The 24965-nt window shown below is 44.1% G+C and overlaps 2 protein-coding genes across 4 annotated transcripts in view; one reads left to right on the forward strand and one right to left on the reverse strand.

Moving 5' to 3' along the window:
• ZWINT (ZW10 interacting kinetochore protein) overlaps positions 1–15361 on the reverse strand; it is a 37164-nt gene extending 21803 nt beyond the window's left edge. The window contains exon 1 of one of the 2 annotated variants that reach the window (XM_077476576.1): positions 15209–15361. In XM_077476576.1, coding sequence (XP_077332702.1) covers positions 15209–15228 — 20 coding nt within the window. In that variant the 5' untranslated portion in view covers positions 15229–15361. The remainder of the gene's footprint in view (positions 1–15208) is intronic. The other variant, XM_077476568.1, reaches the window with a different exon arrangement.
• Positions 15362–15751: 390 nt separating this feature from the next.
• WDR13 (WD repeat domain 13) overlaps positions 15752–24965 on the forward strand; it is a 28437-nt gene continuing 19223 nt past the window's right edge. Inside the window, exons 1-2 of one of the 2 annotated variants that reach the window (XM_077476550.1) lie at positions 15752–15894; positions 19936–20022. In XM_077476550.1, coding sequence (XP_077332676.1) covers positions 15812–15894; positions 19936–20022 — 170 coding nt within the window. In that variant the 5' untranslated portion in view covers positions 15752–15811. The remainder of the gene's footprint in view (positions 15895–19935; positions 20023–24965) is intronic. The other variant, XM_077476556.1, reaches the window with a different exon arrangement.

Here is a 24965-nt window from a genome sequence, read left to right on the forward strand (position 1 = left end):
ACCTCCAATCAGTTCACTTGTATGTATAATTTAGATTAAAAAAAAAAAAAAAACGATTAAATACACAAAAAAACAGGTAATCAAAACTTTTGGATGAAAAAAAAATAGGCTAACTTTACTGTTTTTTTTTTTTTTTTAAATCATTAGTGTCTTTTTTTCCAAAAAAAAAAAAAAATTGCGTTTGAAAGACCTCTGCGCAAATGCCGTGTGACATAAAATATTGCAACAACCGCTATTTTATTCCCTAGGGTCACTGCTAAAAAAAATATATAATTTTTGGGGGGTCTAAGTGTTTTCTAGCAGAAAATACTGGATTTTTACTTGTAAGCAACAAGTGCCAGAAAAGATTTAGTCTTTAAAAATGGTTAAACTGGGAACTCTGCACACAGTTGAATTCATTCAAAAGTGTAAACATTGTATCTCTACCCTTTTCTTGGCAGACTGCCCAGAGGTGAAACAAGTCGCTTCTATGAAGACTCAGCCAACTTGCATTGACTTCTATTACAGAAGTCATTTGCAAGTCGTGCTGTAGTTATAATCAGCCTTTTTATCAGCACAATCGGCCGATGCCGATTAATTAAAAAACGGTAGATAATCGGCCGGCCGATATATATCGGTTGACCTCTACCCAAAACATTGATAGGGCAGCTAGGAAGAATGTTTCTGCCTTCAGTTTCAAATACGAGGCATTTTATGTGATCGTTAGGCGTTTGACACTTGATAAGAACACAATAGTTCCAGCTTCATCAAGTAACCAAGTAGTGAATTTTGAATAAGACAACCCTGGAAGTCAAAAACTCAGCAAGAGCAAGTCACATGGTCTTCTAATGCCGCCTACACACGACCGGACTTTTCAACATCAAAGGTCCGACGGAACAATTCCGGCAGACCATTCGATCGTGTGTGGGTTGCAGCGGACTTTTGATTTGCAAAAATCCGACAGACTTTAGAAATGGAACAGGTTTCAAATTTTTCCGCCGGAACTCCGCCGGACCCAGTTCCTACCGAGAAATCCGTTCGTGTGTATGCTAGTCCGACGGACAAAAACCGATGCGAGGGCAGCTATTGGCTGCTGGCTATGAACTTCCTTATTCTAGTCTGGTCGTACGTCATCACGTTCGAATCCATCGGACTTTAGTTTGATTGTGTGTGGCCAAGTCCGTTCATTCGGAAAGTCCGTCAGAACTCCGTCGAAAGTCTGTCGGACCTAGTCCCTCGAAAAGTCCGGTCGTGTGTACGCAGCATTAGAGGTTCTGCTTAGAGCTCGTTCACACCAACCGCTACATTGCAACGGCTGGTGTGTGGTAGAGCCAAGATCAGTTCAGGAGCTTTCCACCCTTTCCTCTTTTATGGCCACTTTGACCCCCTTCCTGCACAGGCCAACTGTCAGCTTTCAGTGTTCCTACACTTTGAACAAGAATTACTCAGTTATGCAGCACTGTACCCAAATAAAATACATTTTATTTTTTTGGCAGATAGAGCTTACTTTTGGTGATATTTAAAGTGGTTGTATACTCATTTTTGGTACTTTTACCTACAGGAAAGCCTATAATAAGGCTTACCTGTAGGTAAAAAAAAAAAAATATCTCCTAAACCTGTACGGTTTAGGAGATATTCCCCTCGGTATGCGCCGCTGACTGCAGCGGCGCATGCGCACAAGGGGATTCTCGGCCTGAAAATCCGGCAGTCTCCGGCCGGCCGGAATTAAATCTCCCATGTGCATGCGCGGGAGTGACGATATCGCGGCTCCGGCCACTCACAGCGCCGGAGCCGCGATACCCGGAAGAAACGCAGAGGGAGCATGTCAGCTCCCTCGGCGTGGATCGGGCCAGATGTCGGGGCCTCGTTCTAAGGTAAGTATTTCATAATGAGCTAGTATGCGGTGCATACTAGCTCATTATGCCTTTTGCTTTGCAGGTGTAAAAAAAATAAAATAGCGGGTTTACTACCGCTTTAATTAGTTTTTTTTCTATATAAAAGTGAAAAAATGTGGCTTGTTAGAAAAGTCTTGCAAATAAATGATCTTTCTTCAAAATGTATGCCAAACTGTATGCTTTTACATTTCTTTGTTAATAACCCAAATCAGTATGTTATTTAGTCCGTGTGAAAGTTATATAATCTACAAACTATGGTATAAATATATATTTTTGAAAATTGATCAAGCCTGCTGTACTGACTGCCCGTCTCATTTCTAAAGGCCATATAATGCCAGGACAGTACAAATCCCAAATGACCCCTTTTATTTTAGAAAGTAGATAGGTATTTAGTGAGAGGCATGGGCAGATTTTTGTAGTAATTTTTGGAAAATAAAAATGTAATTTTAAACAAATTATTTCTCGCAGCACAGGCATACTTATAATTTCACATCGAAACCTTCTGTTACTCTTCTGAAGTATGTGGACAACACATGAGAGACTTTACAGCAGTGGTTCTCAACCTTTCTAATGCTGCAACCCCTTGATAAAATTTCCCAAGTTGTGGGGACCCCTAACAGTAAAATTATTTTCTTAGCACGGGTTGTCAGCACCCAAATCAAGACAAGTAATTTGCGCCCCTAACCCCTAACATTTAGCGCTCCAAGTCCCTTCCACTTGTACTGTATTAAAACCCCTTATGGTACATTTTAGGATGAACCACTCTTTGTTCTCCTTGCTTTCCAGCCTCTCCCACATCACATTCCTCATCAGTCAGCTGATCTCTAGTCTCTGCCCCCCCCCCCCCCAGTCATGCCATGAACTGAATGGGTAGCTGCGAAGAGGCTGAGTGGGCGGCCACAAAGGTTGCGAGATTGGTGCGGGCTTCAGGAACAGCCCAGGATTTGGTGACCCCTGGCAAATCGTCATTCGACCCGTGGGGGTCCCTACCCCCAGGTTGAGAACCACTGCCTAGCTGTATAGAGGGGCGCTGAAATCCAAGGAGCACCTTTGGGCTTTCAAGGAGCATCAATTTTGCATCTAACTTCTTGACTACCTATCACATTTTTTTGGAGCACCAGGACATCGGAATCACCCACAAAATGACCCCATTTTGGAAAGCAAACACTCCGAGGTATTTTCCAAAAGGTGTAGCGAGTCTATTAAAAAAAAAAAAAAAAAAAAAAAAAAAAAAAAATGTAATCTTCACAACAAATTTTTTGAAAAACACAGGACAGAAAATATTATTACCATTATTTTATTTATTTTTTATTAAAAAACAAAGTTCTTGCAGACACGATCCAGAGCAGAGGATTCTTCCTCTCCAGCCAGTTCTGTGTCCATACTCATGCTGTCAGCCAAAGATTGCAGTGAGCCATGGTCTGATCCCTCTCTGTGCATTGATTTCCTGTATTTACTTTAAATAGGAGCTCCAGTCCCATCCCCCCCCCCAAAAAAAAAAAAATTATGAATCTTATGGACACAGAGCAGGGCTCCATAGCAAATATGAATGCCCCCATAGCAAGCAGCTTGCTATTGGGGCACAGCCAGGCACACCGGAGGGGGGCCCAAGAAGAGGAGGATTGGGGCTTTATGTGCAAAGCCATTGCACATAGCAGGTTAAGTATATGTCAGTTTTGTTTTTTTAACTAAAAATTTAGCCTTTGGAATCACTTTAATGCAAGGAAAATTTACATCATTTTTTGATCCACACACACTGAACTTAACTGATGGTTCACTAAAAATAAACCATCTATAAATGTGCAGCAATCTTTGGGCTAGCCAAAGACTGCTGTTGTCTGAGAGGGGCCAAATTATGCATTATACATACGCACACAAGCTTGTTTAATTTAGGCTTGGCTCCCTTCCAGCCCCTTTCCACATAGATGACAGGCCTGTCTTGCAGCACAGCTAATATACAGATGTCATCAATGACTCAGGGGTGTTTAAATCTTGTTTTCTGTCTTCCAGATCACAGGTAATCCTTTGAGAATCCTGCCTGGGCTATTATCCTCACACCAGACTCTAATCAGATTCCCAGGCCACTGTCACTAGCTCTGAGCAAAGCTGAACTTTAACTCTCTCTTCCCTTTGTAGGACTGACGAGAAGATACTTCATTACCCTTTACAGATATATCTATATCCAACTACAGATAAACTGACTCAAGATGAAGTACAAGTCGTATTACTCTGGCCATACACAAACTCAGGCGAGTTAGGCCCATGTCACACTGGCGTCTCCATGCAGCGGGGAATCGATCCGGTGGAGGACAGGTCCATGTCCACAGAGCTGAGGCAGACAGTCCCGCTCTCCTCTATGGGCAAATCAGATGGAAATAACCTGCTTGCATTTCCAGCTGATGCGCCAGATGGAAGAAAAATTGGACCACCATACATCTGTTTTTTGCAGATTAGATGGCGGTGGGTGTCAGGAAACGTGTGTCTGCTGACATCAGCTGCTTAACAGACAATGCAGTGTCCGATCAGGTCCACCTGAAAGACTGATCAGGCGGACAGTCAATGTGAAAGGATCCTTAACCAACAGAAATCTATATCCCCCCCCCCCCCCCATGCATTCTGAACACAGATGGACTAATCTTTTTCTGCAGGCTATTGTATTGTGACAGCCAGCTACCGCAGCTGTCAGAGTATCTGAACATCTGATTAGTTGCAGTCAGTTTAACCAACTTTTTTTTTTTTTGCAAGGCCCCTTTGATTTCTGGTGTCAGCAGGGCCGGCCCCCTGTGGCTCGAATTTCAGCGGACTGCTACAAAATCAGCTGGAATTTGAGATGCGAGTAGCCAGCTTTAGAAAGGACATGTAGAAATCAGGTTGAAATTGCTTTGGCTGATCTTACGATTTCGGACTAAAACCTAAATGGACAATGTGACTTACCAGTCTGTGTACAAGAACGGCCCATGCTGTGCCATCGACATCTATTAAAATGGACCTCATTCACATTGAGCATGACTTTGAAATCATGTGAGTTCATCTAAAAGCATTTCAGTTTGACATGAAAGACATCTGTGTGGGTTCATGCACAGATGTCCATTGAAATCGCCCACAAAGTCGCCAAAATTTAGTGCAGGAACCACTTTTGGAAATCAGTGCCGTGCCACAAAGTTGGCATCACACTGACTGGGATGCTTCTATTGTCAGCAATGGGTTCCGATTTGACATGCAATTTCACCTGTCAAATCACACCGATGTGAACGGGGGCTCAGCGCCCCCCTAAAGCACAATCCCACCTCTCCGGCTCTCCTAAGCAGGAACAGGGCTTTTTTGTTTACCTCTTTTTTAATAGAATGTCCACCCCATACACGTCACTCGTCTGCACTGTGCCTCCAAGGATATGCAAGTCACATCCCAGGAGGCATAGCCTTTCAATGAGGAAAGGAGGAAGGGGGATGGGCCTATCAGCACATCATCGGGAGGTGTGCCGGATGAATCTGGAAGCCTAGCGATGACATCACAGGGAAACATGGCAGCACAGAACCGACCGCTGCCAGGAGAGAAGAAGCTCTCAGCTGGACAGCTTTGGGCGACTATTCAAAGTTACCAAAACTCACCACCAGCTAGGCAAGGCTTAAAGCGGGATTCCACCCTAAAGTGGAACCTCCGCTGATCGAGAGCTCCCCCCCTCCGGTGTCACAATTGACACCTTTCAGGGGGGAGGGGGGTGGGGATACCTGTTAAAGGACAGGTATTTTCACCCACTTCCGGGCATAGACTCCCGTGGGAGTCTACGCCATTTCCTGCCCTGCCGCGCTGTCTGCTGGGACACACACGGGTCCCAGTGACAGCGCGGAGATTTCCTATTGCGCGGCGCGGCTCGCGCATGCGCAGTAGGGAAGTGAAGCCGATTCGCTTCACTTCCTGATTCCCTCACCTAGAATGGTCACTACAGCAGCCGAGAGATCGATCGGCATCGCTGGAACCCGGGACAGGTGAGTGTCCATTTATTAAAAGTCAGCAGCTGTAGTATTTATAGCTGCTGGCTTTTAATATTTTTTTTTTGATGGAATCCCTCTTTAACCACTTGCCGCCCGCCCTATTACAAATAGACGGCGGCAAAGTGGTTTCATAATCCTGACCGGACGTCATATGACGTGATCAGGATTATGAGCCGCTGCGTGCCCCCGGGGGCGCGCATCGCGGCGATCGTTGTTGCGGGGTATCAGTCTGACACCCGGCAACTACGATCTCGGTAAAGAGTCTCTGACGGAGACTTTTTACCACGTGATCAGCCGTGTCCAATCACGGCTGATCACAGTGTAAATGGGAAGAGCCGGTGATCGGCTTTTCCTCACTCGCATCTGTCAGACGCGAGTAGAGGAGAGCCGATCGGCTGCTCCTCTGACGGGGGGGTCTGTGCTGATCGATTATCAGCACAGCCCCCCCGAGGATGCCCACACTGGACCACCAGGGATGCCCAGCAGAGGTAATCCTCCAGGGATGCCAGTCAGGCACAATGGATGCCAATCAGTGCCCATAATGGGCATCACTGATTGGCATGCATTATTGTTTGGCACTGATTGGCATCCATTAGTACAGTATAACACCTGTGTTGCTAATGAGTGCCCACCTGTGCTGCTAATGCGTGCCCACCTGTGCCGCTAATGCGTGCCCACCTGTGCCGCTAATGCGTGCCCACCTGTGCCGCTAATGCGTGCCCACCTGTGCCGCTAATGCGTGCCCACCTGTGCCGCTAATGAGTGCCCACCTGTGCCGCTAATGAGTGCCCACCTGTGCCGCTAATGAGTGCCCACCCGTGCCCATCTGTGCCGCATACCCATGCCCATCTGTGCCGCATACCCATGCCCATCTGTGCCGCATACCCATGCCCATCTGTGCCGCATACCCATGCCCATCCGTGCCAGCTATCAGTGCCAATTTGTGCCACCTGTGTCCATCCGTGTCGCCTATCAGTGTCGCCTATCAGTGCCGCCTATCAGTGCCGCCTATCAGTGTCCATCAATGCCACCTCATCAGTGCCACTTCATTGGTGCCCATCAGTGCCGCCTTATCAGTGCCCATCAGTGTAGCTCCATCAGTGCCCATCCGTGAAGGAGAAAACTTACTTATTTACAAAGTTTTGAAACTGAAACAAAAAAAAAACATTTTTTTTTTCAAAATTTTCGGTATTTTTTTTATTTGTAGCACAAAAAATAAAAACCGCAGGAGGTGATCAAATACCACCAAAAGAAAGCTCTATTTGTGGGGAAAAAATTATAAAAATTTCATTTGGGTACAGTGTAGCATGACCGCGCAATTGTCATTCAAAGTGCGACAGCGCTGAAAGCTCAAAATTGGTCTGGGCAGGAAGGTGTTTAAGTGCCCTGTATTGAAGTGGTTAAAGGGGAAATAAAAAGAAAAAAAAAAAAGCGAAGGGTGGGATAAGATTACTGTCCTGTCTGGAAGATTTACCCTTTGACAAATGGTTCCCAAGTCAGAAAATAAAGAAATATCTCCACAATGAGGACACAGACAAAACGCTGACAAGGATTCCTAATGTTTCCCCAATCTATTCCATAAAATAATGTAGGAACCCACTTTATACGGAATTTAAAGCCCCAAGTTTTATTTTCTCCCATTAAAGCAGAGCTCCAACCAATGGGGGGGGGGAGAAGAGTTCCACTTTAAGGACTCGTACTCCTAAACAAATTTGTCACTTTTGAGGAACAGGGATTGTAGGTACCCGCTTCCCACTGCTGTTCTGACCGCCGTGGCTTTTAAAAACAGAAGTTTCCTTCCCTCCTGCAGTCTTCTGGGACACAGACACCCCCCATGGCCATCCACATACAAAAATATGCCAGTGCCCACAAATGGGCACTGACTGGCAACATTATGCAGCAGATCAGACATGTGATGCCCAGCAATGCCACATATCAGTGTCGCCATATCAGTGCCGCCATATCAGTGCCGCCATATCAGTGCCGCCATATCAGTGCCTGTTATTGAAGGAGAAAAAAAAAAAAAAAAAAAACGTATTTACTTATTTTTATTATTTTTTTTAAAACAGAAATAAAAAACTATTTTTTTTCAAATGCCACCAAATAAAGCTCTATTTGTGGGAACAAAATTATTAAAAAAATTGTTTGGGTAAAGTGTAGCGAAACCGCGCAATTGTCATGCAAATTGCAACAGCGCTGAAAGCTGAAAATTGGCTTGGGCAGGAAGGTGTACAAGTGCCTGGTATTGAAGTGGTTAAAAGTCAGCAGCTACAGTTTTTTTGTAGCTGCTGATTTATTTTTCCACAGATGACTAACTCTACTTTAAGTTGATTTTCCTTCAAGTCCTGGAAACACAACAGGAAATCTCTCTGAAGTGACATGAACGCCCATTTTACACAGTTGTCACCACAAGTGTCCCCATTTGATTTCTTTTCTATATTCCAATATCCTTGCTCCAAAGAATATACAAGCCAAAATTATAAACAGGGAGACAGTCTACAACATTGAATGGTTCTTGACTTAAAGCAGAGTTCCACCTACAAAAAAAAAATAAAAAAAATAAAAGTCAGCAGCTATAAAATGCTACTGACTTTTAAAATAAGGACACTTACCTGTCCAGAGTGCCCGCAATGTCCTCACCTGAAGCCAACCCGTCCCTCGGCTCTGGGTGGAGGCACCGGCCTCTTAAGTAAGGGAATCAGGAAGTACAGCCTGTTTCCCTACTGTGCATGCACGAGTCGCTCTGCATAGTCCCTGCTGTCTTCTGGGACCTGAAGACAGCAGGGGGAATGGAGGAGGGGCCGGACGTGGCATAGATCGCCGTGGATACTGTGGCGATCTTTTGCTGGAAGTGGGAGCAAATACCTGGATTAGGCAGGTAGCTGCTCCCCCTGAAAGGTGGCAAATGTGACACGGGAGGGGGGGGAGGGACAGGATATTCCATTTCTGGGTGGAACTCCGCTTTAAGCATTTCTTTAATTCTGCCAAACACAAAGGACTTTCTGAAAAAGACCACTTGGCAAACCCTTTCAAATGCCAAGTACAATATTTTCCCCATTCTGACTCTGGACAGGAAACATAGGAAAATGTTTCCCCTTTAGCCAAAAAGACTCTGGATTCTTTTAAGCCAAGCTATGAACTGGCTACCCCCCCCCCCCCCCTCCCAAATCTTCCCTGTGCCACCAAATCTATGCAATTTGGGTAGATTTCTCCATCAGTGTCTAGACAGGCAAACAATATAAAAATATATAAATCGTGGGAGCTATACTCTAGAGCAACCTGAGACTGCAATCAGCGTCAGGTATGAAGTAACATGAGGTTACAACCTAGCATCAGATGTGGTATAAAACACAGTTCACCTCCAACAGTGTGACCGATACACAAAAAAAAAAAAAAATATATATATGTTCATAGTTACATTTTTTTTTTTTTTTTTAGCAATATTGATTTTCATTGTTTATGGCACCATCTATGCATTTGTAAGGTTCATTATCTGTGGACTACCCCTGTGGTTGAGCACGTAATAAAGCTCTGAGGTGCAGGCAGAAGAGAAGACCTGAGTCCTTCTCGTCCTACATCTGTTGAGGGTACAAACTTGGCATCTTCTACATTGGTAGTAGCCAGTACCCTCAACGGATGTAGGACGAGAAGGACTCAGGTCTTCTCCTACCTGCACCTCAGAGCTTTACTATCAAACCCTTTATTATGTGCTCAACCACAGGGTTAGTTTATATGCTCCAATGTCCTTGCGGCCTACAGTATGTGGGCCAGACTAAGCGACCATTACAGGTGGGCTTAAACAAGCATATTAACAATATACGTAGAGGCTTCAAACACTACCTTACAGATCACAACAGAGACCCCAATAATACCATCTTTCTATGTATTGATAAGTTTAGACCACATTGAAGGGGCAGTAGCCTAGTTAACAGTATTTCCAAACTAGCGATCTCTTGGGTAATAGAATTAAAAGTTATATTCAGTTGGACTCAACATAGGTGTTTATGTGAATGCCTTTATTTATAACTCCTAGTGACAACAAGCCACATTCTTAAATTTGTATTTATTAATATATTTGGTGACATATGTACACTTGATCTGAGTCCCTGGCAAGAGGATGTTTTTTTTTATTTTATTTTTTTAGGGAGGCAGCAATGATTTGTTTATGGGAAAATACATCGTTACAATTTTTTTTTACTTTTTAGGCCCTTTAACATATTATAAAAAAGGTGTTTATTTTAGTTTTCAACATTACAACTTAAAATGTTAAGCAGTATACATAATATATAAAACAATGATACCCAACACATATAGACAGCGTTATATACCCTTAATGATTATACATTAAGTACTGTATAAGTTGGCACAAGTAACCGTTGGTACGAGTAACCACCCAGCCTGAGCGCGGTCATACAGCTCCCCTCTACTATAATCATGACAGCTAGGGCGAAAATGTTACGCGACTCCGCCAAAAGGATACTTCAGAGAAATAGAAGCTGAGAAACAAAAACTGAACAAAAGACAAGACAAACATACCAAGCACACATACCACATTCATACACATCACTGTCCCACTGTTCATGTCAAAGTACCAAAATACTGAACATCAATGCAGTTTCTTATTACACCAGATTTCCTGGTACGGAGTAAAATCCGAGCAGATGCTTTGTGAATTAAGTCAGTCATTCAGGATGCCCAGTAGTCCCACCTCAGGAGTCCGGGGTATCAGCAGGGCAAGTTGGTCTTCAAAGAAATTGAACAGGTCCTTCCAATGAGTCCAGTCCAGGACAACTCCAAAACATGTGATACAGATCAGCATTATCAAAAGTACATCTAACACAAGATGCATTAACTCTAAAGCCCATACGTGCCAGTCTGGCTGTGGTATAGTGCAGATGGTGGATAAACTTAAATTGAACATATTGATCTGCTGTGCTTATAATATCCTGAAAACAGACTTCGGGTAGCCTCCTCCCAACCCTCCTCTGTCAATTCTGGTAACAACCTTTGCCACCTTGTGTAGGAATTCTGAAATGGGTCCACCCCTGCCCTGGAGAGATGGCTATAAAAAGTTGTGACCATTTTAGTAATATCTGGGTAGGACAATAAATTATATATATATATATATATATATATATATATATATATATATATATATATATATTTTTTTTTTTTTTATTATTATGTTTGGGGGGTTCCAAGTAATTTTCTACCAAAAAATATTGATTTTAACTTAAGTAGTATCAGAAAAAGATTTAGACTTTAAGGCCCCTTTCACACATGCGGACTGTATGTCCGTATTTCATCCATCCGTTTGTGGATGAAATACGGACATACATGCATCCCTATGGGATAGCGGGTGTCTGCGGATGAACATCCACAGACACCCGATATCGTCCGCCTCCGCTACTGTCCGATTCTGCAGACGGAGGAAAATCCTATTTTTCTATCCGTCTTCAGAGCGCATCCGATGAACACGGACAGACGGTCCGTGCTCATCCGCTCCCCCATAGAGGAGATGGGAGAGCTGACAGGGCGGTGCCTGCACAGTGTGCCGGGACCGCCCTGTTATCCGCCGGCTCAGCGGGGACAACTGAGCGATGCCCGCTGAGCAAGCGGATCATTACTGATAAGTCCCGTGTGAAAGGGGCCTAAGTGGTTAAACTTCCTGCATTTACATGTGGTTGAAAGCTTGGCAGACTGCCCAGATTGTTTACACAAGAAGTTCTATCCCTCTGATCTAAGGCAGTGATTCTCAACCATGGTTCCTCCAGACATTGCTAGGGGTTCCTTCAGCATTGAGCAATTTCTGCCTCTCAGATAAGTTCCCACTGACACCATTGATATTTTTAGATATCTGTAAGGAGGTAATTCTTCCCAATGACCACAAGTGTAAGGACCATTCCTCTCACTGACCAGCACACTAATGTATCATGAATTGTAGATTTCAAATTTTTAGCAGGGGTTCCTCGAAACTGGAGAACCATTTCTAGGGTTCCTCTGTGTTGAGAAAGGCTGATCTAAGACGTTAGTTACAATGTTTCAAGTTCTAAACTTGGCAGATTGCCCGGGATGCTTTCTTTTGACAGCTGAGTGAGCAGATAATCTCTCCACTTGTTTATATGAAAGAATCGCCTACTCTCAGCGAGAGAGATCGTCAGGGGGGTGAATCGAGATTGCGTTTAACGATTAATCATGCAGATAGATATATATAGCCATCTCCTACATATTTTACATGTGTTGCAGCTATACATGTATAAAAAAGGCATGGAGCTACAACTTTGTCAGTTTTGCCCTTAGCTCTTGTATTAAGTAACATGGCTTCTTTCCCTCAATTAAGATGGCGTTTTGCTATCTGTGGCCCGGGACTCAGACCGAGGCTTGCTTTTCCCCCATGTATTTATTGCGGTGCGTCTGGACGCCGCCCGTGCCGATGTCCTATTGATGACGAAACGCATAGGGAGGAGGAGCGACATACTGACATCACCACTATATGCCTAATCCCAGAAGCTACGGGCTGTGAGCGAGGCCCGCCGGCTTGCATTTTTTGCTGATTATATCTACGTTATTGTAAGTGTCCATTTGACTTTTATATTTAATACATTTATAAGGGTTTTTTTTTTTACGCTACGCGAGTTCTCATTTATCTTTTGGGAAATCTGCCGCATGCCTGAATCTGTGGATTAACCCTTTGGAGCTGGGAAATTCCTTTGGTATCAGTCAGTTATTAAGTTGTGGTGTTTCATCTGCGGATCACTCTATTTAAGCTGAGGAATCTCTTGGGTGCCATAATTATCCCAGGCTGGGGTTACAGCTATTCGCGCAGTGTGGCCCCCTGTAGTAAGGGACCACCTTGTTCTGGTAAGCGGCAGCGTGTTTTTCGTGGTGGAGGTGCTTCACAAGTCATCTTGTGTGGAAGTCTGGGCGCTACACCAATACTAAAGAATCATGGAATCTCATAAGGACCATTTATTATAAATTTATAAAATTGATTCATGGGATCACTATTATATGTGGATTTTTCTTTTAGTCGCACGTTCATATTAAGTTTATGCTATACATTTTTGATCACTATATAACATATTTCACCACTCACTATTGATAATTTATGAAATTTGATATTTCATTTATCGTTACTATTTAATATTACTTGCAGCACTTTTACCAGTTATGGTCCAATTAGTGTGCGGTCACATATTTAGAGCAGCTCCTTTTTTGTATATTTGTGTTGGTGTCATAACATCTTGAGCTGCAGCTTACTACCGTATCAGATAGTGAAGTTTATTTTTATGCCACACTTAAAAATTGCACGCGCTCGTAGAACGGCGACAAAATTTGATATTTAAAAAGCCCCATAGGTGATGCTTGAAGTTTTTTTACTAGTTACATGTTTTGAGTTACAGAGGAGGTCTAGGGACAAAATTATTGCTTTCGCTCCAACGTTTGCATCGATACCTCACATGTGGTTTGAACACCAGTTTCATGTGGGTGGGACTTACATATGCATTCGCTTTAAAAAAAAAATTTTTTTATCATTTTTATCCCTATTACAAGGAATGTAAACATCCCTTGTAATAGGAATATGACATGACAGGTCCTCTATAGTGAGATGCGGGGTCAAGACCCCACATCTCACCACTAGGCTGGCAAATCTGAAATAAAAAATAAACTGAACATCGCTTCCCAGCCGAAGCCGCTCCTTTTTTTGAATGCAGAGGCCGGGCGTGACGTCATAGCATCGCGCCCTGCCTCCGATGATCAGAGACTCCGGCATCCATCTGGTCTGTCGGAAATCTCTATGATCAACATCCAGGGCCAGCGGATCCTCTGTCAGACTCACTGATCGTATCGGTGAGTCGGTAGAAGCACCGGAGGGCAGTGGGAGGGGAGGTCCCCTCTCGCCTCCCGTAAGAGCGATCAAGCGGAGGAACACCTGAAGCCATCCCCGAACACGAAGTCAGGGGAGCTCTCACGAAGAGACCCCAGAATTAGGGAGGAAGGAACCAGAAGGCACATCCTCCCCAAAACATCAGAGTAAGCCCGAGGACTCACCCTTCAGACAATGAAAAAACAAACGTGAAAGTGACAAACGTGGGATAAAAATTTTAAAAAAATAAAGTGGCTGTGGCCAAAGTGTGCATTGGCCTAGGCCCTGAGGCCTAGTAAGCAAAAGTTGCTCTCAGACTTAGCCAAAAGACCAGGCCCTAAAAGGCACAGTGCAGGAAAGGGTTAAAAAAAAAAAAAAAAAAGAAGCTTTGGCAACTGTAACAGAGCTCTTTTCACACCCACGTGTTACTAAGAGCTTCTCTAGGACGACCTCTCCTGGGGGCACAGACACCACGGATCATCTGCCTTCCCAGTCCAGCTAGACCAGTCAGACCGGGAGGTAATTGATGCTTCCAGCTTTCTGGGGGGAGAACTTATTCCCATCCCCTCAATTACGTTCAGGCGCTCCGGTATCGGTTCCTGACAAAACTAATGTTCCAGGTCCCCATCACTCCAGCAGATTTCCATAGCCACTATCCCAACCTGGATCAGGTCAGGACAATAGCACAGCGCCTCCACTGGATCACTGAGAACAGATACTACACTTGATCTGAGCCAAAAGGTTGCGAACGCTCATGAGAAAGCCGGCTGCAAAAAGCAGTTAGCGGGGTTGTTTTTTTTTTTTTTTTTTTTTTAAAGGGATTACTGTCAGCTTCTTACTCCTGTGTTTCTCTGTTTGGGGGGAGTCAGTCTATTTGTCCTGATGATCATCATCACCAAAAATGAAAGAAAATTCCAAATGTTGAGTTGTCACCAGAACAAGGATACAGAAGGGAATTCTTCCAAGAGGATCACTAGTTCTGGTAAGACTGGTGGTTGACTCCGCCCCCCCCCCCCTTGGAGGGATCTCCTTTTACTTCCTGTTTTGGCCATTGGACAGGAAGTGGAGGGAAATCTTCCTTATGATATAATTAAAAAAAACACACCCCCAAACTGTCTCAACTGGAGCAGTATCCTAGAGCAGCCAATCAGATTACACTTTTTTTTCTAAGCTGCATGGAAAAATGAACTCTAGAAGCTGATTGGTTGCTATGGCAGAAGCCCCAGCTGAGACACTCCATAGACTGTGTGGAGAAGTGGGAGGAGGATTTCTATGCAGGGACACGTGACTTCCGGTGTAGAGGCTGAGGGGGTAATTGTGGAAAGTAGGGACCACCTCAGTGCTCAGCTATGGCCTCAGACTGCAGTGAAAACAGCGCCCCCAGTGGCCACCTAGCAGGACGGCGATGAGTTACCAGACACTTGCTGCCATCCACAGAGGCCGCAGCCCGCCTGTAGGTTCACTACTGTACTTACCGCTGTGCCGCTTCTGCCATCCTGTCACCCCTTCCCGCTCCCGCGCTACAAATTTTATTGGCTACTTTCGCTCGTGTCTAAAGGATCTATTGGCCGCAGAATTCCTAATTCCCGCCTCTTCCCGTGAGCCTTTGCGCTGGCTGTTATGGAGACGGTGTTCTGTCGAAATAGCCAACTTGTCAGCTCCCGGTGGCCATCTTGGTAGAGGCAAACATTGTTTTTATCCACTACTCTTCTCCAGGTTTCCACTGAAGCATTTAATTTGTGGGCTACAACAAAATGTCGCCTTCCTCGCTGACTTAAAATCCACGTCCAACTCTCCTCGTTTGTTTGAAAATCTATAAAGTTCTTGTTGATGTCGGAATGGTTGATTAACACCCCTATTGATTATTCACTATTGTCGTCTGCTATGGGGACAAATAAGCAGGTTCTGTAGACTACAGTAAAATGGCTCCTATGCGTTATGGCTGAAAAGGGAGGCGACCTCATGTGGCAGTCAGGCTAGATGGCAAGAAGCACCGCCCATACAGGGGAGCTATTGGTCATGGACCAGGCGTGAGCTGTGTGATTGGCGGAGGTTTTGACAGCTAAGGGCCCAATAGAATGGGAGGTAGCGCTAATAATGACATCACGGCAGGAGTCTGGGCGGATGGCTCTTCCGGCGGAGCAGGTTATCTGTGTATATTGTGTGTGTTTTCCTGCAATCTCTAGTGTAGGAGGGATGGGGGTCTGTGAGGATGAAGGGGGTGTGATGGGGGCTGCAGTGTCCCAGCTATGTCCTGCCTCTGAGAGATCCATTATTATTATTATTATTATTATTATTACTACTACAGGAGCTCTCCTATGTTATGGAACATCACTGTGATCCTATATAGGGACAATGTCATAGGACTCATAATAATACCAAATACATCACCCACACCTGTCCATCATTCCTTCCATCTGTTATACTGGCCACACAATGAGATGATAGACAGCCAATTGCTGGTCATATGTTACAATGCGATTGTGCAGTCTCTGTGATTTCTCCTTCCTTTACTTTCACCTTTTTTTTTAACTTGCTCTAAGGTGTCTTTCACACGGCACGGAATTTGTCCAAACAGATCTGTTTGCTCAACAGGGGATCTCTCCACTGATTACCGGTCTGTGTCCGCTATACAGGGCAGACACAGACACAGCCCGCTGCTCTCTATGGAGCGGTCAGATGGAAACAGACTGCATGCCCATTGCCAACCGATTGTCATCCGATCCTCCGTACGGATGGAGAATGTATCCTCATCCATCTGTTTTAGCAGACCAGATCGGATGCCGGTGGGTGATGGTGGGCACATTGAGGCGGTGCTTGCAGAGCAGCCCCATTGATTTGAATGGGTCTAATTTAAAGATGGGCTCAGGCATGTTCCATACCTCCCAACGTTTTGAGATGGGAATGAGGGACACCTACTAGCAAAAACATGTAGGCATAGGACATGCCCCCTTGAAGGAGAATTACCCTAAAAAAAAATTAGTTAAACCCACAAGTGCTTTTTTTACCACTACTATTCCTTTATATTGGCTTTTGAAATTTACAAATGCAGCAATTTAGATTTTGGTTTAGCACTGGGAAACACTTTTTGAAAGATATAAAAAGTGCATTTGATATAGATCAGACCAAAATGAGGGACAGAGGGACACTGGGCAGAGCTAATCACAGGCAGTGAGACATTTGCCGATCTGGGCAGCCGTGGATAGGGAAATGTCTCACTGCCTGTGATTAGTGTGTGCAGTGTCACCTTCCTGGTGGGCGCAGGCACGTGGTGTTGCGAACACACCTGAGCCCATCTTTGTGGGATTTATTGAGCGCTACAACTGCCAAAAGCAACATGGGGTATAATTCCTGCTGTGATGCTTTGCATGTGTACACCACTGACTGTAGCTCAAGGGGGTAGTGGTTGGAGGGTTTAGTGGACCAGATTGGATCAGATGCCGTGTCCGCTGACATCCGCCGCCCATAGAGGACAATAGGTGGTCTTATCGGGTCCGCCTGAAAAACAGACAGGTGTACCCAATCGGGGCACCCATTATTCTCTATGGGGCAGCGGATGTCAGCAGACATGACATCTGATCCAATCTGGTCCACTAAACCCTCCAACCACTACCCCCTTGAGCTACAGTCAGTGGTGTACACATGCAAAGCGTCACAGCAGAAATTATACCCCATGTTGCTTTCAGTGGGTGTAGCCCTCGATAATCACAACCTATTTGAGTCAATGGGGCTGCTCTGCAATCGCCCCCTCAATCGTGTGCAATGCACAGGGTTGTGGAATATTTTAGCAGCAATCAAGGAGTTTAAAGGTTATGCTCACCATTTCAGAAAAAAATTATAATAAATGCACAGTTTGTTTGCAGGTAAAAAAAAAAAAAGTTAATTTTTTATTTGTTGTTGTAGGAGAATGTAAACCACTGCACCACCGATCAACAGATCACCGGTGCCCTGCAGACCTGTCAGTGTATCTGCTTTATCATACGATGAAACCGATACATGATGACAGGAAGGATAAATGAACTTCCACAGCGCAGTGGTAGTTCATTAAAGACTACAAGCCGACAGCCGCAAAGGCTTCCGGACCCTGCAGTTTCCCATTCACAGAGTGCTTGTAAATGAGTGACGCGGCCAGGTGGGTGGAGCCCCACATGACCACTCATTAAAAAACATTTTGACAGCTAGTGGGAGGAGAAACCCCCCCCCCGCTAGCTTGCACAGCAGGGATCGGGGAGGTGCAGGGACTGGTAAATTCATAACATGTTACACCCCAAATACTTCTCCTTTAAGCAGGCGCTGATGATGTGATACAATATCTCCTCACTCATAAAGAGTGACCTGAACACACATGACTGAAATAGCTATGTCTGCTTCACTGATTTCCAGCTTGCAGGGGCATCAGCCAGCTATTTCATATACATAGTTACATCAATCATATAAAAAAATCAAAGCACTCTATAGTGTAACCACTATTGGAGTCTACACACTTGCACATCAGGATTGGCAGTCTAGGTAGAGGGTAGTATTTCCAGCTTCCAGGGACCTCAGCCATTTATGGCATATACAATGCTCCCAAACTGTGGCTATGTAAAAAATATACCATCCCTGGAATTTTTCTTTAATCCCTTCCCATCTGGATGCCAGCATTCCTTAAAACGGATGTAAACACCCGGGGGGGGGGGGGGGGGGGGGGCAGGAAGGAACGTTGATCATGTGGCCAATGCCACAGTGGTTACATGATCGGAAGCCAGTCCCACCGGCTTCCATTCTATAGCCTGGGATAAGAGCTGTCTGCGATGCTCTCAGCACATAAACAACAGCCCACAGATGCATATGTATGACATGTGGGCATAAAGCCCACCCTTTTGCCAACGCCTATATGTGTTGAGTGGTCTTAAAATGATTAGATGGGGCCTCATAGTGTTATTTATCAATATTATAACATGTAAGGCTCTGTGGTCCTATAATAGATTAGCATATAGTTCCCCTATGTCCTTCTGTATGAAACTTTTACATTTATAGCTGCATCATGGAAGCCCCCTGACCTGGGGAGCACTCAGTAAGCTGTGCTTTGAATTGGGCACCCCCTACTATGTACACTGTGGGACAGGCAGGGATTTTTTTTCTCAGAGAATAGGTGCAGGTACTCTTCCTTTCTAAGGCACCGCTTTTCTCCACTGTCTACCCACCTCTGAGCACCATCCCTTTGTTCCACCCCCTACCCACCTCCCAGTATCACACCTTTTGGAAAATACAGAACCAAGTATCCTTTTGTGGTGCTACGTAATTTGTATGCAATGTGGCCGGGCGGGCGTCGGCGGTAAAGCGCCGCTATTTTCAGCCCCCACTAGGGGCTGGAAAAGGGTTAAAACCGCCGGCAAATCGCCGCTGCCCCATTGATTTCAATGATCAGGGGCACTTTAGGAGTGGTGAATACACTGCTCTTACAGCACTGCAAAGATGCTGCTTCCAGGACTTTTTCTCTCCGTCCTGCCAGCGCACCGCTCCAGTGTGAAAGCACTCGGGCTTTCACACTGAATTGACAGGAGAGGCTCTTTACAGGCGCTATTTTTAGCGATGTAGTGCCTGTAGAGTGCATCAGTGTGAAAGTAGCCTTAATGATAACAAGGAAAGCAGTAAAATAAATTCCCTGCAGCCAGCAGCAGTAGACCCCCCCCCCCCCAATAAACAATAGACCTGCTGCCAAAAACAATAGCTCCGTCCAGCAAAATAGATCCACCCCAGCAACAATATATCTTCCAGCAGCCAGCATCAATGGACTCCTCCCAACAACAATAGATCCCACACCACCAACAATTGTCCCCCTGCAACAATAGATCCCCTTCAGAGATAACAGATCTCCCAGCAGCCAGAAATAGACCCTGCAGCACACCCCAGCACCCCTTGCCATTACATAATTTCATTGCTGGATCAGCGTTTCCCCAGCACCCCCATGTTACCGCTCTAAAAAGGCCCTGGGTGCAGGTATCCTCCTATTGGCTGCTGAGGCCATAATGTCCATCTCTTATTGTTTCTGAAACCTAGAACAGGTGCTGTACTACTATGGGGGTCCCATTTCCGGATCAAATTTTACTAAATCTCTATAGATTATTTATCAGGTTTATAATTGACTTGTGAAGATAGTGTGTGTATGCCATAAAAATAGGGCCAATCATGTAATTTTCACTCATACTTTTATTTGTAGGATCTCTCCATCCTGTCGGGCTGAGGAAACCTGTATTTTTCGTGGAATGGCTGCAGTTTGGCAGCAGGTCCTGGCAGTTGATGCAAGGTATTACAACTTTAAGAATTCCCTTTCTAAAATAATCTACCTGTAATGTGTTTGCTGGGTTTTCCACCATTTTATATGATGACCTTTTTGTTTCTATAATGTACATTGGGGGGCTATATAGACTTGAGAAATAATGTAGGACGATGGTAAGATTTATTTTCTAAAATAATTAGAACCAGACATGATGGAGCCAATGTAGGAGTTGAAATACAATACAAATCTAACCAAATAGATGTCCTTATGATTCCTATTGGCCCCTTTTGCTTTACCTGCTTTGTCAGAGAAAAGAGTTGAGATGCCCCCCCGATGTCTGATTTCTGCCCTGTCAACGACCTCGCCTCATGCTAGTAACACATCCTGTCTCAGTGCACCTGAGTTTATTAAATGACAGAACCCCAAAGTTAAAGGGTAACTCCCATTTAAAAAAAATAAAATCTTAATCTAGCATATACAATTGCTATATAAACCAGTAATACAAACAATTCATTAATATAAGTCTGAGAATATCAGTATTAAAACAGCGCTCTATATGGAGTCCAAGATCTTTTCATAAATAATTATGTATGAACTCTAAAAGAAAGTCCTTAATGTGCAGACAGGGTGATTGTAGTGATTTAATCAACATTGCGAGGTGTTCACGGTGTTATATCAAAGTGCTGTTGACATCTCTTTCACCATTCAATGGGAGTGCTTCACCGCGTGCGATGCATGCCCCATAGGGGGTTAAACTCACCAGACAATGTTGATAAAACCAGCCTTAACCACTTGCTTACTGGGCACTTAAACACCCTTCCTGACCAGACCAATTTTCAGCTTTTGGTGCTCTCACACTTTGAATGACAATTACTCAGTCATGCAACACATTACCCAAATGAATTTTGTGTCCTTTTTTTCCCACAAATAGAGCTTTCTTTTGGTGGTATTTGATCACCTCTGGGGTTTTTATTTTTTGCGCTATAAATGAAAAAAGACCGAAAATTTTGAAAAAAAACGCATATTTCTTTGTTTCTGTGACAGAATTATGCAAATTATTAATTTTTCTTCATACATTTTGGCCACAATTTATACTGCTACATATCTTTGGTAAAAAATAACCCAAATTAGTGGATATTATTTGGTCTTTGTGAAAGTTATAGAGTCTACAAGCTGTGGTGCGAATCGCACAAAATTGATCACATCTGATGTACTGGTGGCCTATCTCGCTTCTTGTGACCCGAACAAGCCAGGAAAGTACAAATACCCCCCAAATGACCCCCTTTTGGAAAGTAGACATTCCAAGGTATTTAGTAAGAGGCATGGTGAGCTTTTTGATGTTGTCATTTTTTTCCCCACAATTCTTTGCAAAATTAAGATTTTTCATTTTTTTTATTTTTCTCAACAAAATTGTCATTGTAATAGGTTATTTCTCTCACATGGCATGTGTATACCACAAATGACACCCCCCAAAAAATTCTGCTACTCCTCCTGAGTATTACAATACCACATGTGTGTGACTTTTTCAAAGCCTGGCCACATAGAGAGGCCCAACATGCAGGGAACGCCATCACGTGTTCTAGGAGCATAAATTACACATCTAACTTGTTGACTACTTATTACACTTTTGAAATACCAGGACAATGACACGTGACACTGATGACAGATGGCACTGATACGTGGCAATGATGACACTTATACGTGGCACTGATGACACGTGGCACTAATACGTGGCACTGATGACACGTGGCACTAATACGTGGCACTGATGACACGTGGCACTAATACGTGCCACCGATGACAGATGGCACTAATACGTGGCACCGATGACGCGTGACACTGATGACAGATGGCACTGATAAGTGGCATTGATGACACGTGACACTGACAACAGATGGCACGTGACACTGACAGGTGGCACTGATGACAGATGGCACTGATACGTGGCACTGATGACAGATGGCTCTATGTGGCACTAATGACACGTGGCACTGATGACAGATGCCACTTATACGTGGCACTGATGACAGATGGCACTGGGGACAAATGGCACTGACAACAGTTGGCACTGGGGACAGATAGCACTGGGGGCAGGTGGCACTGGGGTGGGGCGGATGGCACTGGGGCGGATGGCACTGGGTGAGGATGGCACTGGGGGAGGATGGCACTTTTTTTTTACACTTTTTTTTTTTCTCTGTGCACTGACGGCTGCTGCAGCTGTTCATCTCTCCCCTCTCACACGCTGTCTGTGTGAGGAGGGAGAGCGGCGCTGAGAGATGATCTCATATGTTTACATATGAGATCATCTCCCATTGGACACGTCGATCACGCTGTAAACGGCCGCTGTGATTGGTCGTTTACAGCGATCTGTGTTTGCCTGTCCCTGGGGGACACGGCGAACACAGAACTTCCGCGATGTGCGCCCGCGGCGGCACGCATTGCGGAAGTAAACAATAGGATGTCCAGGGACGGCCAATTGCAGGAAAGCGCCTGCTCTAAGGCCGTAAATCGGCTATAGGGCGAGCGCGAGGTGGTTAAGGAGTAGTCACTCTTTAGGTATACCAAAATTCATACGTCATTCCTCAGGGGTCCCGCTTTCAGCAATGCTCCAAGTTTGTTATAAAACAAAGCAAAGTGTGCACATAGCGTAATACCGTTTTATTTAAAAAAAGAGATTGCACAAGCCAATAAAATAACCCATTTAAATATCTGCGTACATTATTCATAAAAATCACCAGCATTAAAAATATGTGTGTTTCACCGGGTTTCCAGACACCAGAGCCGTCCACCTGTGTTCCGTTGTGTACACTGTGAATGACTTCCTTGTCTTTGGTTAGCGGTGGAGCGCACACCTCACTTCCGAGAGCGTCGTGTAGGCCACACACTGACGCGTTTCGTCACTCCTGACTTCAACAGAGCCCTCTGTTGAAGTCAGGCTTTCAGGAACTGTTAGCGGCATAGGCATTTTCAAGCTGCAAAAAAAAAAAAATGCGCTCTGAAGACTAGCGTTACAGTTGTAAAAAATGTCTAACGTGGCTTGACGCTCATCTGTGCCACATCCATGCCACATCATTATTCATCTGTGCCACATACGTGGCACGTCAGTGCCCATCCGTGGCACATCTGTTCTCATCCGTGCCATATCTGTGCCACATCCATGCCACTACAGTGCCCATCAGTGCCTCACAAAAGTGTAATAGGTAGTCAAATTAGATTTGAAATTTATTTCCCTAGAACACCTGATGGTGCTCCCTGCATGTTGGGCCTCTGTATGTGAGCAGGCTGTGAAAAACTCTCCCACATGTGGCTTACTCAAGAGGAGCAGTAGAATGTATTTTGGGCTGTGATTTTTGCTATGTACATGCTATGTGTTAGAAGTATCTTTATAAATGGACAACTTTGTGGAGGGGAATAAAAAGTGCGTTTTTCATTTTCTTTCTACATTTTCCAAAAACGTGTGGGAAAAAAAATGACACATTCAAAAGACTCATTATGCCTCATAGAAAATATGTTGGGGTGTTTAAAATTGGGTCTTTTTTTTGGGCTAGTGCTCCAGGGCCTTCAAATGTGTAAGACCCCCCCATACACACTATTAGATTTTCTTCAGATTTTTATGTTCAGATTTACCAAAACCATATTATAATAAGGCTCAAACCTTAAGGGTTTCAATTTGTATGCAATCAGGCAGGCCCTTGCACTACGTGGTTTTGGTAAATCTGAAGAAAAAAATCTGCAGAAAATTGAATAGTGTGTATGGGGGCTAAACCCTCGTACACCCGGTATGATTGTTGGCAGGGAATTGTCTGTTGACAGACTGTTGTCCTAAAATCTGACTGTTAGTACGCTCCTTTTGACAATTGTCATCCAACTTTCGGCCAACAAATGTTGGATGGCAGGTTAGTAAGTTTTTGGTGGACAACGGTCTGTTGTCAGATTTTCGTATGGTCAGTACATAAATCCGTCACACAAAAGTACAAACACGCATGCTCGGAATCAATGCTCACCAAACATGAATTTAGCAGAAGGCCCAAAAGGGTGGTGCTCAAGAGCTTAAATTCGTTGTGGTATGTATAAGTTCTGTATATAATTGTATTCTATTTTGTATGTATTGCACACTGCTCTCATTGTGCACACGGCACTAATAATGTTTTCATTACATGTTTGCATTCTTTCTTGTCCTGATTAGAATTAGTCTGCCTATGTTACACCCCTTGTTACCATAAATGTACAATTGTAATATTAATGTGATATCTACGTAATCATGTGTATAAAAACCTTCAATTGCGTCCATAATAAAGCAGAACAGTTATTTGGAAAGATGTCTGTTTGTGTCTGTTCCCTGCTGTAATAGTTATTATTAATTTGAAACCACTAATCAATATGAGTATAGGAGTTGCCTATCTATAAAATTACATGTCACTACGTTCGTGTTTGTTGCACAACAATTGTGTACCGTTAGCATGCAAGACAAGATCCTGGTACACGCCCCTTAAGACAAAAATCGCTCGGTTAGCCAACAATCGTACCGTGTGTACAAAGCTTTAGAGGTAGTCTAGAATTATGTGTGTAATTTATGCTCCTAGAACACCTGATGGCGCTCCCTGCACGTTGGGCCTCGGTTTGTGGACAGGCAGTGTAAACGTTTTTTGGAAAGAATTGTGGGAAGAAATTACCATGCCTCTTACTAAATACCCTTTATTGTCTACTTTGCAGACTATATACCTTCACAAAGGCCAAATAATATCCACTAATTTGGGTTATTTTTACCAAAGATATGTAGCAGTATAAATTTTGGCCAACATTTATGAAGAAAAAATACTAATTTGCAAAATTTTATAACAGAAACAAAAATGTATTTATTTTTTCCCAAATTTTTGGTCTTTTTTTTTTTTTAATTTATAGAGCAAAAACTAAAAAACCCAATGGTGATTAAATGCCACCAAAAGAAAGCTCTATTTGTGTTAAGAAGT

Source organism: Lithobates pipiens, unplaced genomic scaffold (genome assembly GCF_037356315.1).
Source record: "Lithobates pipiens isolate NorthernLeopardFrog02 unplaced genomic scaffold, aLitPip1_a1.2 Scaffold_1, whole genome shotgun sequence".
Taxonomy (NCBI): Eukaryota; Metazoa; Chordata; class Amphibia; order Anura; family Ranidae; genus Lithobates; species Lithobates pipiens.